Source organism: Paralichthys olivaceus, chromosome 9 (genome assembly GCF_024713975.1).
Source record: "Paralichthys olivaceus isolate ysfri-2021 chromosome 9, ASM2471397v2, whole genome shotgun sequence".
NCBI classification, from domain to species: domain Eukaryota; kingdom Metazoa; phylum Chordata; class Actinopteri; order Pleuronectiformes; family Paralichthyidae; genus Paralichthys; species Paralichthys olivaceus.
In genome coordinates this window covers 14653516-14667005 of record NC_091101.1, presented here as the reverse complement: position 1 = coordinate 14667005, position 13490 = coordinate 14653516, and the positions used below count along the sequence as shown (strand labels likewise).

The following is a 13490-nucleotide window of genomic DNA, read 5'->3' as shown; positions in this document are numbered from 1 at the left end:
CCATGGATATGACCCTGTGAAACACATCATGAGTTCAATTTGAGGGATTTCTGTGAGTTTCCATCATATTCCTGTTCTGCACCATTACATATTTGCTTATTCACTCAAGTAACAGGAAATACCTTTGCTGTCACGTAATAAAATGATGTGCTGAGCTGGTGTTTCTATCAGCGCCCTCCAGTGGACGAGTCTATGTGTGACACACAGTTGATCTCATTATATCTACCAATTAGACAACGATTCTGAGGGTCATCGATAAAAAACTGTATTAGTCTGTATTAATAAAATAAAAAATGGCCTCATTATGTTATGATTAGGTACAACATTGAAATTAATCGAATACCTTTCATTTTAGTTCATTCACTTTTTGCCATGAATTTGTGAAGCACTCTGTAACCTTGTTTAGATGATGGTATACAAATAAAGTTATTATTATTATTATTAAAAAATCCACCGTTTGTCATTGTTATTTTTTCAACACATCACAATTGATTTAACACAGATTTGTAAAACACGCACAAATATTTTCAAATGGTCATAACTGAAATTTTGTCTACACGAATATAAAACTTGAATATGAAACTTGCTTTATATGTGTCGGAGCAGTTTTTAAACTCCACACCTCAGCCCCTCCTCAACATCCTTCCCTCTCCCCCCTCCTCTTCCTCCTCCTCCTCCTCCTCCTCGAAAGAGCCGCTCCCCGCGAGGCACCCAACCCTGCCACAGTGTCCGGACACCGGCCACATGCGCTGCAGTCGCTGCACCGGGTCCTGTCCTCTGTTCACCAGCAGCAGGGAGCTTGTTCTCCGCCTTCAAGCCACTGAGCACCACTGATGGAAAACCCTGCGTTTTGTCCACCTCTGTGTGCGCAGCGCAGCGAATAGTATACCAGGAGCGCTCCTCCGGACCAGGACACCGTCATCATGAAGTTGGTGGTCCTCTTCCTCCTCACGTGGACCTCCTGCCCGCGGTGTCTCGCCAGCATCGCCGGTAAGAAAACCGAATAAATATGAGACTTTACTTATTCAATGCTTTTGCGTTTCTTATGTGAAAACACGAAGACAGGATGAAGTCTATGGTGACATGTGGTTCAACACTCGTGGCTGATGAAGATTTTAATCAACTCCACACAGCTCTTTATCACATTCTCCTATACAGAAAGTGCACTTATCCCTGATTTTCATTTAAATCAAAGAGACTGAACTATTTCCACAAATGTTTTTCTCTGGATGTGTAAATGTGATAACAAGAATGAAATGGAATACACATGATTTGGGATTAACAAAAGTAATCAGATGCAGGCTGCAGTATAAGTGATTTCACTCCTCTGCACTCATCCATTCAACCAGATAAGATTTGATATATCTTCCAGTGTAGTTCATCAGTATTGTGTCGTGGCCCTGCTCTGTCTCTGCTGAAGTCGATGAGACAAACTGGAACACAAGTGTCAGATGTCGGTGTCTCGCTGTGCTTTCACTGTCACACACAGAGGTGACTCTGGGATTAAACTGCACTAATACTTGATTGGAATGATGTTACTTTCCATTATTCACCAATGAGTCAGATGACGTCAGACAGATGTGAAACCAGCTGCAGGTTTAAGGTCAAAGGTCGACACTCTTCCTTCCTATCACCACACACCACTTCCTCAGTGTCTTAATTTAATAACTGTGTCTCTACAATATTATATATAAATGTGTCTCTGTCCTTTCAGAGACACCGTTTCACCTCAGGCTGATTGAAATGCTGCCTTTCCCATCTTCCGGATACAATTTTGTTATCTCTGCCCCTCCCCCTTCATTTGAAACTGCAGAGATCAGGCTCTTTGCATCTCTCGTGGAATATCGACAGTCTATGTTTTTATGCACAGAGACATATGTGAGCTGGATTTGGAGCATTAGAACCTGTAATATACACCAACATATCATTTTACACTTCTCCACTATAGATTAAAACATAAGCCCTGATCATTTCTAATGGGATACATTTGGTTGGCTAACATTTGTTAGTGCTAAACAAACAAGACATTTTAGCCTGAAGTGAATTCACGCACAAGATACATTTCTTACTTAAAACATGCAAGTTCCTTTCTTCTCAGCTCTCTCTCATGTTGCTCAGACCTGTGCCGGGGGGTTAAACTGTGAATAGTCTAACCATTGACAAACTTCTGCTCTTAGGCCAAACTTTTAATGAGCGGCCAAACACAATTTGTAACATCAAACAGTTGTTAATGAGCAGGTCCACAGAGATGGGTGGAAATAGTTATAGAGGTACTGTAACTTATTCAAGAATACTACAAGAATAACCCAACTCCACACAACAGATCAAATTCAGTGACTTTAGTAGAACTTTTTGTAAAATTAAAATGCATGATAAACCTACTTACCCATATTAATTAGCATTCATATCTTTCCAATGACATGGCAGAAGTAAGGTACTACCCGTGGAAGATAGACGTATACTGTAATATTGTGCCCCATGGTGGAAGAAGGAGACATGATTCAAGATCTTCACCTGGTACTTGCAAAATTGAATGGTTATTATTCTTCATTCCTCCTTATTCCAGCTAAAAGTGACTTTGTGTCTTTGGCGGAGATGGAGGACGAGCTGCTGAGGAACCTTTTCCAAGGCTACCAGCGCTGGGTCAGGCCAATCCAACGAGCCAATGACACTATTAAAGTACGCTTCGGACTCAAGATCTCCCAGCTGGTTGATGTGGTGAGGATGAATGCACAAACACACACGATAACATGTCTACGCACCTGTGGATTGAAGCTGTTGTCAGAAACAGATCAGTAAATACCCACATTAAACTGACACTTGAATCCTGTGTTATGTTTCATTTACTTCAATGATTGACTCCAGCGTCCCCCTGAAACCCTCTGATGGAAATATTTCTTAAAAATTGACATCATGACGCAGCATGGGGTCATGACTTTACTTGGGTGGCTTGGTCCCCCTGTGTGTTTGCACATTACTGGGAGAGCCTCAGTGAGAGAAGGTGCAATGAATTACAATGAATAACCATAATCCATTAAGAGTAACCAATACAAACAGGCAATTCGCTAACTGGCTAGCAGTGTGTTTTTGGTTTGCCCCAGAAGTTATAGCAGAGACACGTAAAATCACGGGTAAAGCTAACATGACAATTAAAAGTCAACCAAAATTAAATGTCCTCTTTCCTCCCAGAACAATATGGGATGTCTCTGGGTTGTAACATTATTGGAACAAATATATACTCATATGTCTAGTTGTTTTTGACATTCTAATGTACAATTATTACATATTATATCTTAAAAACATGACTTCATTGACACCATAGTAAATTGTGAGCCTCATAATTTCACTGCTAAAGCAAATAAACGTGTACAAACCTTATAAAGCACAGACTACTGGTGAAGTCTTAAGGTAAAGGAAGAGAATGACATGAGAATCGATCTATCAATTCTAACAAAGATCGGACACGGTTGTTATTTTGCCTGAGTGGTGTCGCTGTCCATGGTGCTGAAACCAAACAGCTGCAGTGTCACAGTGCAGAGCTTTCCATGGTCCTGAAATAGATCCGGAGCACTCTCTTCATATCTACAAGCGCACAGTAGCTCTCTCTGTGGAGTGTTTCTTTAATATTTCAGAGGTGTGCTGTGATGGTTTTACTCGGTTCAAGAAGAGAAAACGGAGGATGCTTATAGAGGAACCACTCTCCTTTGCCTTAAATATGCATCTCAACCAGTTTAGGCTTAACTCTTCCATTCTTTCACCTGACACAAGTGGTAGGAGAAGACAATCTGGGATGAATTAAACAAAGCCTCTTTATGGTTTTGCATGGAGTAGAGATTTATGTCCATGTTCTGTTGGATTTTTTTTAGAATAGATCAAGGGAAAGGAGAGCAAACCAGACTTACAGCAGCTCGGCTTCACTGTCCCCTGAGTGTTTCTGAGCTGCTGCATGTCTCTGTATTAGATTATGGTTCACCTCTGCTTTGTGTGATCACCAAAACATCCAACTCACTCTGACAGCTGGGGTCAGCTCTGGATATATTGAAAACATATGTCTTTGAATATATCTCTTTTCTCTTATTTCTCTGAAGTCTCAATTGTTCATCTCAAACTTTGGTGATGTGAAGACAATTGTTAAAATGTTAACCACTCTCCATCTCTCAGTTCCTGTTATTCCTGTCTCATTCTATTAAACTCCTGCTGTATTTATATTGCTTCAGCCAGTCCACTGCACCCACCTCTGGTTTCATGTTTCTTTTTCTTGTTTGCTAAGGAAGTGGCAGAGACAGGTAAATGAGATTCTGTCTGCTTTCTCAGAGGGGAAGCAAAGGATGATTTAGTTTGCTTTAACCAAGCTTCTCATCTATTCCACTTACATCTGATGGAATCCCTACATCAGAATTAGTGTGTGCTTAACACATTTTTTTTTGTATTCAGGATGAGAAGAACCAGCTCATGACAACAAATGTTTGGCTTTGTCAGGTAAGCAAGAGGAAACATTGAATCTTTACATTAAATCTTACCATTTGAACCCACAGGTCAAGAAGACACAAGCTGATATTTGTTTAGTTTGATTATCTAGTATTATTGTTTAATGCAAAACCAGATTATAAGGCAGGTGTCTGACAATATCAAAATAATAACTCTGGGAAGCACAGTGGCAAGATATATATTTTTTATATAGTTTTATATATAAGTCAAATGATTCAACGCTTTTTGTCCTGTATCTACCAGGAGTGGATTGACTACAAGCTGCGATGGAATCCAGACAAATATGGAGGAATCACGTCCATCAGAGTTCCCTCTGAAAATATTTGGCTGCCAGACATCGTCCTCTATGAGAAGTAGGAGTTCTCTTTCAAGTTCAGTTTCAAATGATTTACAAACATTTGATGTCTGGGGAAGCTTTGACTATTTTAATAAGCGAAAACGACATATAAACCAAATTCACTGCTAATAATTAGCAGTGAATTTGGTTTATATGTCGTTTTCAATTCATTTTTCATTTTCATACATTTACCAAAATCTACTAATTTCTAACATGATAACATGATTACATTAACACGATTAGAAGTTCCACTCTTGTCTACTTAACTTTGAGAGTTTTAATTATTAGTAATTGTAAAGAAGAATACATCTATGTATAACTGAAGGTTTGTGTTAATGTGATTCTGATGAACAAGACAGATGACTTGATTTGTTTCTTCAGTGCTGATGGGCGTTTCGAGGGCTCCCTGATGACCAAAGCCATTGTCAAGTACAACGGTATGATCACCTGGACGCCACCTGCCAGTTACAAGTCGGCCTGCACCATGGATGTCACCTTTTTCCCTTTTGACCGACAGAACTGCACCATGAAGTTTGGCTCCTGGACATACGATGGCAACATGGTGGATCTGGCTCTGATGGACTACCAGGTAGATCGAAAAGACTTCTTTGACAACGGGGAGTGGCAGATCCTCAGTGCCACCGGTGCCAGAGGAAACCGGAAGGACGGCTTGTATTCATACCCCTTCATTACTTACTCTTTTATTCTGAAGAGGCTACCGCTGTTCTACACTCTCTTCCTCATCATCCCCTGTCTGGGTTTGTCCTTTCTGACTGTCTTGGTGTTTTACCTTCCCTCAGACGAAGGAGAGAAACTGTCACTTTCTACCTCTGTCCTCGTCTCGCTCACTGTGTTCCTCCTGGTCATAGAGGAGATCATCCCCTCCTCCTCCAAGGTGATCCCACTCATTGGAGAGTACCTCCTCTTCATCATGATCTTCGTCACACTCTCAATCATCGTCACCGTCTTCGTCATCAACGTCCACCACCGCTCCTCGGCGACCTACCACCCCATGTCCCCGTGGGTTCGTAACCTCTTCCTCCAAAAACTGCCGAGGTTGCTCTGCATGCGTGGACACATCGACCGCTACCACTACCCAGAGCTGGCCCCTGAGAGCCCTGAGCTGAAGCCTCGCTCTGGAGCTCGGAGAGCAGGCCAAAGGAGCGGAGCCCATGGACTGGCGACTTCTGAGGGGAAGGAGGAAGAGGCATGGGCGACCATGTTGGAGAAAGCCATCTACTCAGTGCGGTACATCAGCAGACACATCCGCAAGGAGCACTTCATCCACGAGGTGTGTTTAGAATTAATCATGAAAGATTGAAGTAATGATCATTTTACAGATTCATGTTTCAATGAGTTGTTTTCACATCTCTCATTTCCTCTGTTTTTCCCAGGTGGTACAAGACTGGAAGTTTGTGGCCCAGGTGTTAGACAGGATCTTCCTGTGGGCTTTCCTCACTGTTGCAGTACTAGGTACCATCCTCATCTTCACTCCAGCTCTGCAAAATTTCCTTAAAATCCCTCCTCCGACTGCAAGTGAGGATCCACCTTCACACTAATGGCAATGACGTATGACTTTCACAGACAACCTGCTGATCCACCTTCAAGAACTTTAAAACACTTGAACAGGAAGAAGTCCCAGCAGGGGTTTTTTAAAGGTACACACTGACACTTTGATTTCTAGTAAGATTTCTTCTCTAGATCCACTGTGTAATATTTTCTTTATGTCATTTTATTCACGATAACATAATATTTTGTTTGTGCATAAATGATACAAACTTAGTTAAGCTCGGTACAACCTGTGTAACATTTGAGCCTGTTAATTGCCAAAGTCATAGGATTTTTAATTTAACTCAAAATGGCTTTAAGCAGCACACAGCTGTTAGTGTACCCTAGTTTAAAACTACTGGCCATGTTAGCCAAATATTTAAGCTTTAATTATATGAAACCTTAAGCGTAAAGTATGATGTTAACCTACAGATTTTATAATTTGCTTGATTCATGTCCTTAAACTAATGTCGTCATTATAACTTCATGTTTTTAGTGGACATTTCCCTTGATTTTGTTGAATGTGGTAGATTTGTTTTCTTGAGTTGTGTGGTTTATTTATTTATTTCTTCAGCAATCTAATTCACATTCTGATTATTCTGTCACAACATTAAAATAATCACATACCTGAAGCACAAAATACCTCTTACTCTAAATAAGAAAAAAAACAAACTTAATTGCTCAACATATCAACAAAATTTCTATTCAATTACATATTCATTAGACATCATGGACATCATGTACCTGTTTGAAGACATTCCAATGCATTGAGAAAATGAAAATAAGATGATTGTTCAGAGCTTAATTTGTGACGATGTGTCTGAGTGTCCTTATTTCTTATGTATTGATTCTTTGTCTCATCCTCTTAAAATAAAAAGCTTGCTACACTTGGTCACTGCTGATTGAAAATAAATTTGAAGTTACATCAAGTTCAGTAATGCATTCTAAATTACACAATCTTTAAATGTTCAGTATTTGTATGACTCAGATATATTTATTTATCACACAAATAAAGTTGTTTTGAATACTCGGTTTTTTGTTATACGTGACAACCTGTTTGTCACCATTTTGTAAAATGAAATTAAAATGGTCCATTATATCATATCATTCAATGGAAATGTGGAATAATCAAGTCACACACGATAACAGAGCTGGAGCCCATGAACAGCACCACCTAGATGGCAGCACCACCTAGAGGTTAATCATCGACATGACAAAATTTTCTGTCAAAAAGGAAACAGAGATAATGATTCTTTCCCCTGAAACAAACCTTTATAAAAAACCAAGTCCACTTCCCCTTTCCCCAGAGCCCAGGAATGAATCAGGATGCATATGAAAAAACCTGCATAGATAAAAAAAGCCCATTTGAACTGTTTCATTTGCTTTTATTTAAACTTTGAATAAAAGGTTTGATTACAATCAACATCATTGTAAAAGGAACATACGAAAAAACATTAAAATTTACAAACCAAGTCATAAGAATAAGTAAAATACACAACTCCTAGATAGATAGATAGATGGATAGATAGATAGATAGATAGATAGATAGATAGATAGATAGATAGATAGATAGATAGATAGATAGATTGATTGATTGATTGATAGATCGAAAGATAGATACTCCTCAGTTTAATTCGTCTGTGTCGTCTATCTGTGTTGACCTGTCTGACTGTCCAAGTGATCTCGGGCATTACGCAGCATCTCCATGTACAGTCTGTTGTTTTCACTGTAACACCGACAGATAAAAGAGATACAGAAAAAAGGACATTCAAAAGTGCGCAATTAGTGACATCACATGAACGAAGTGGTATCATACATTTAAGAGCCAGTGTTTCAGGCATCATATTAAGGTTTTTTAGTACTAAACGTGATGCACACTTCCATGTGTCAGTGGGGGACTGGTGTGGTAAAATGGAAGGAATATATTGTTGAACTAAACTGCCTTTACTTGCAAAATAAAACCTTGTCATGTCATGGTGTTGATCATCTCACTCACTCAGCCACAGAACGGTCGAACATCAGGTTACCCATGTCCATGTAGTACTGAGCATCTGTCCGAAGAGCTGTCCAGTACTCGTTGGCCTGAAACACAAAGATGCGTTGTCATACAAAACCCTCAAACTGACTCATGGTGTGTATCCACACCACTGCACAGTGTCACCTGTTCTTGAATAGTGTAACCCCACTGGTTCTGAGAGTGGTGTGGATCCCAGTATCCTGACTGTCTCTTCAGTCTGATGAAATGCTTTGCCTCCTCTTCATTCACGAAGGGGGCGGCAAAAATCCCTAAAACAGTGTTAAGAGCACATAACTTAAAAAAAGACAATATGCCATAAATATCAGGGAATTCTAAGGTTTGAAAATGATCATTGAAAAAATCATTCACATGTAATTGAGTTCTGATTTTAAATAATTGTGTTTTTTTTTCTTTACACTGGACTTAAAATGTATCTTGGAATCGGATTAACAAAGTTCAGTCAAACTTACCACTCAGGACAGCAAACAGGATCACAAACTTCATGTCTATAAAATGTTAAAATACATGAAAGGTTATGAATATCTAACACACTAGGATTAAAGAGCTTTTTGCCTCTGTTTACTTCGCTTGGATTGGGTTTCTTTTAGCACACACTGAAAATACACATAAATACTTGGTCCCTGACAATCTGCATGCAATTATTTCTTCTCATGCTGCATAGATATGTGATGAAGAAAATAAAGGAAAAACTAAAAAGATATTTTAAAATGTAGTGGAAAGTGTGAGATTTACCTGCAGTGTGAGCGGTAAGCTGTCTGAGAGTCACAGCTCAGAATCTCTCAGCTGAATGTAAACCTGAACAAGAGTTTCTTTCAGCAATATTTCCCAGCAACCAGAGGAATGAATGGAGTCTGTCCCTGACCGACCATCCACACACACACACACACACACACACACACACACACACACACACACACACACACGCACACTCCACTGGAACAAGTCAGGCTGTGAGATTCAACATTAAGACGGCGCCGTCTGCAATGTTAACAAACACACAGCACAACTCTTGATTTCAGCAAAGTCTCAGTTATTCCACTTAAAATGTTTCTGCACTGGTTTTTTTTTTTTATCCATACAATCAAAATTCAATATTACAAAGTTTATTCTGTCTAAAAGGAATAAAGTTTAGTTTTCAATATGTGCAAACAACTGCATATTTTTTGTTTATTACTGAGGCACTAATTGTTTTTAATTGTCTTTATCTAATCAAGTTGTGAAGTTTCTGTCTTTTATATTATAAAACAACAGGCCCTAAATAACATATTGTATATTATATACATCTGTGTGGTTATTGAAGTATAATAATCCATATATCCTTAATATACAATCATTTTGTGCACGTCAACATTTTGTCCACTGGGTGGAGACCTAGCCACAGTTTGAAATGATTTCTGCACCAGACACTTACCCAATGTGTGATATTAGTTGACATTAAAGACAATGACATTAATGGTAACAACAAAATAATTAACAGCTGTGTCAGTGTATTCAATGTATCAGCAGAGGAAGAAAACAAAGGAGAGTGCAGATGGTGCAGTAAATTTAGGACATTAAATCAGTAATGAAGGTGTAAAATAAAAGTCTTACTTATGAGATGCATTAAATGGAGGAGGAATATATATGCAGAGTGTAGCGTCACCTTAAGGAAAGGTAGAAGATTTAAAACCTGTTTTTTGTCAAAGACAAGCTTCAAAGTTTCTTATTTCAAAGCAGCTCCCTTGTGTATTAATTTAGTTTCTGCTTCTTAAGGTGCTGCATTAAATCAGGAGACTTCCTCTGAATATTTTTTTGTGTGATCCAAAATTTACACACTAGCTCAAACACAAACGAAGCGAAGAGGAAAATGTCCACCCATAAGTTGAACTGAAAATAAGTGGATGCACAAAGAGACAGCGACAGAATAAAAAACATTAATAATGAAAACATTTTTCTATTTATAAACTTATCCATGTCTAAGTATGTGTATATAAATGTGAGTAACTTTTTCTGTCATCACGCATTCATTGTTTCTCTTTTGCTGTGAACTGTTCTGTGTTTTCCAGGCTGTGTCTCTCTCTCACCCTCGACAGCATTGACCTTATCCACAGTAAACTCCTAAATGTGTGAGAGAGGTCTGACCTTTTTTTGACATCCCATAATAACCAGAGCCACCACCTGAACAGCTTAACAAAGACAAATGACAGAGGAGGAGTTTCTTCAGGAGGACGGAGAAAAACTTCATCATGTGAGCAGATATTCATACAAACCTAAACAACGTGAAATAAAGTGCAGAAAAAAGCCTCATGTTATTTGTTTCTTTCATCATTTTTCCAAATATAACTGCACTTCATAAACTCTCACACACAACATGCACACTCACAACCATAAACAGAAATTATTATCCACAAATGAATGCACATGCAAATACACACACACACACACACACACACACACTCACACCTTGGCTATAGCTCTGGGACCTGTGCACTCTCTGTCACAGTAAAAGCTATTTTGCGTTTTTCGCACATCAAAGGTAGCGGCTCAGACAAAAACTAAAACTCATCTGACCCCATTCTATCACACACACACACTCACACACTCACACACACACACACACACCCACCCACACACACACCCACCCACACACACACACACACACACACACACACACACACACACACACACACACACACACACACACACACATGCACCCTGCTGGGACGAGCGAATAATTCAAATATATCATTTAGAAACAGGGGGAGGGGGAGAGAAGGATGTTTAACAAAATATGGGTCTGGAACTTTAATACAAATCTTTGAAGGATTGTCGATCTAGATGAGGAAACGCGTCTTCATCACCTGGGATTATCATTACTTTGTGCCATGGTGTTGTAAGTTACAATGAGAGAAATCAAGAGCCTATGGTGACTCCACAACGTTTGAGTCCATTAGCGGAACACCTCTTATTTATAAAAGATGGAGAATTAACGGCTTCCCTCAGGTCTCAGTCTTTCATCCCTGCTGCTGTTCAGTGGATCAGTGCATATACAAATATTCAATCATGGTGCATCTCTGTGTCTGTTTGTTTTTTTGTGCGTAAAGAGCCAGAAGTCCCAGAGGTCAACACGCTGCTGGAGGTGTGTTTCTGCTCCTGAAGGTGAGAGATTGGGTTTTTTGTTGTGGGTGTTTGTCTAGTGCGTGACAGTATGTGTTTTGCAGCCACTCTCTAAAACAAGAAAGTGCAAAAAGAGGTAACACATCAGTGGAAATATACATGATGAAGAAAAATACACAAGAAAATGTTGGCATACTATTAATGCATATACACATACATCCTATAGATTATATGATGGAAACAAACTTATGATTCTTAACCATCTTTAGACTTTACCTGTAATATTATCATAGTTTAGTCGACAAGGCATTTGCACTGGTGATTTCAATGCAGCTCTTCATAAAACCTCTGTAAAGTTACACCAAACTTTTCAGCTTTCATTTCACAGTTGGCCCAATGCAGGGGATTTTTCGAAATTAGGTCCCCAACAAACCTGGGATTAGTTGAATGTCACCGTGCCTTTTCTCCCTCTCTGAGTTTGCCCAGTGAGAGCGAGCACGAGGATGAATGTTGCGATCAGAATGAGCCCACCTACAGATCTGTACTAAATCACATCTAACAGCAGTTCTGATGGAGCTACATGAGACGCAGGCATGTGGGATATGAAAAATGTAAAGACTGGTCTAAAACCAGTGACACAGGTCTGACTTCTTAGATGAGACGTCCCTGCTCCAATGAGAGGGGAGAGAGAAGGGGAGTCAAGCAGTGAGATGATTTAGAGAAATGTCTCATTTTCTGCTGGATCCCATTTCTGACTGAAATTATTTATAGGCTGGAATAAATAGGTAATTTTAATATACATCAAAATGGAGGCAAATATGTGACTCAGTATTTGTGATTGAGGGGAGTGGGTAATGAAAGCACTTCACATTCACATGTGATAATCCACAGCTGTGGGAGGAGAAGAAGAGGAGCTGGATGTGATCTGCAGTCGTGTCTAGAAAAACACTGACATGAGGAATGAGTGTATTTGTGTGTCTGTGACTCAATGGCTAAACCATTATTGATATATCAATTTCTAAAGTTGATGTGGTGAATGTTATGGCGAACAGCAGGAATGTCTTTGTGCTCATGATGAATTCAAGTCCAATGTTCTCTCTCTCTCTTGCTCTGTGGTGTAAAAACTCCACTGATAGTTCCCCAGCTAGTATTAAACTTTGTCTTTCTGCTGCTAGGTGCTGAGCTGGTCTTGTGCAAATGGTTAAATAGCATTTGAGCTGAAAGCTGCAGCCTGATCAGAGCAGAAAGAGTGAACCATAGTAAAGTTGAAACGAAAGAAGAGACAGATAATAAAATTAAAGAAGCTTAATAACTGTCCAAAACAGTTACACCAGTTGGCTTTATATGACCCCAGAAAAGTTGAATTCAACAACCATTAACAATCTCTCAACAAATCCAAGTTGTACTATGCAGCATGCTGTAGGGAATTACAAGATAAGGTTTTAATTAATTCACAACTGAACAGCCTACAACTTTGGTGGCTCTCATTAGAGTACATACCTCTGCCAAGTCCCAGTATGAAACCACATTTAAATTCACTGGATCTAGATTTGGATTTGGATCTGCACCACTCATAAATATCAGTCCCCTGAAATGTCAGATTTTAGTTTTCATCAAGATTCACAAATTATCATCTGAGAAATCAACAAACACACAACCTCATTGGTGGATATAGTAACACCTAAACATATGACAGACTGACAATTGAACTTCAGCCTTGATGATGTGTTTGTGTTGTGTTTGTGTTGTGTGTGTTTTGTTGTGTTGTGTTTGTGCTGTGTGTGTTTTGTTGTGTTGTGTTGTGTTGTGTTTTGTTGTGTTGTGTTTGTCTTGTGTTTTGTTGTGTGGTGTTTGTCTTGTGTTTTGTTGTGTGGTGTTTGTGTTGTATTAGTGTGCAGCCTGAATTTCTCCACTGCTCAGACGCGCGCTCCCGTGCAGCAGCGTCGCGCCGTGTTTGTGAGGGACTGTGTTCCTGACGCAGCG

At 39.4% G+C, this 13490-nt stretch overlaps 2 protein-coding genes across 2 annotated transcripts; one reads left to right on the top strand and one right to left on the bottom strand.

Moving 5' to 3' along the window:
- Nucleotides 1–690: 690 nt before the first annotated feature.
- LOC109624081 (neuronal acetylcholine receptor subunit non-alpha-2-like) lies at nt 691–7403 on the top strand. The gene is made up of 6 exons (XM_020078582.2): nt 691–990; nt 2567–2718; nt 4435–4479; nt 4732–4841; nt 5207–6116; nt 6220–7403. The coding sequence occupies exons 1-6, from the start codon at nt 924–926 to the stop codon at nt 6382–6384; spliced, it is 1449 nt and encodes a 482-aa protein (XP_019934141.2). The 5' UTR covers nt 691–923; the 3' UTR covers nt 6385–7403.
- Nucleotides 7404–7736: 333 nt separating this feature from the next.
- LOC138411473 (uncharacterized protein C3orf85-like) lies at nt 7737–9264 on the bottom strand. The gene is made up of 5 exons (XM_069531935.1): nt 9144–9264; nt 8861–8896; nt 8535–8659; nt 8370–8455; nt 7737–8099 (listed from the first exon to the last, which is right to left on the bottom strand). Exons 2-5 carry the CDS (start codon nt 8892–8894, stop codon nt 8021–8023), a joined length of 324 nt encoding a protein of 107 aa, XP_069388036.1. The 5' UTR covers nt 8895–8896; nt 9144–9264; the 3' UTR covers nt 7737–8020.
- Nucleotides 9265–13490: the final 4226 nt, after the last annotated feature.

Bases quoted from the DNA above. Each gene is read 5' to 3' on its own strand.
- LOC138411473 (XM_069531935.1), bottom strand. From the start codon at position 8,894: ATGAAGTTTGTGATCCTGTTTGCTGTCCTGAGTG. The intron at 8,660-8,860 runs GTAAGTTTGACT...ACACTGTTTTAG, and splicing joins CCTGTTTGCTGTCCTGAGTG to GGATTTTTGCCGCCCCCTTC. The intron at 8,456-8,534 runs GTGACACTGTGC...TTTGTGTTTCAG, and splicing joins GTTACACTATTCAAGAACAG to GCCAACGAGTACTGGACAGC.
- LOC109624081 (XM_020078582.2), top strand. From the start codon at position 924: ATGAAGTTGGTGGTCCTCTTCCTCCTCACGTGGACCTCCTGCCCGCGG. The intron at 2,719-4,434 runs GTGAGGATGAAT...TTTTGTATTCAG, and splicing joins TCTCCCAGCTGGTTGATGTG to GATGAGAAGAACCAGCTCAT. The intron at 4,480-4,731 runs GTAAGCAAGAGG...TGTATCTACCAG, and splicing joins CAAATGTTTGGCTTTGTCAG to GAGTGGATTGACTACAAGCT.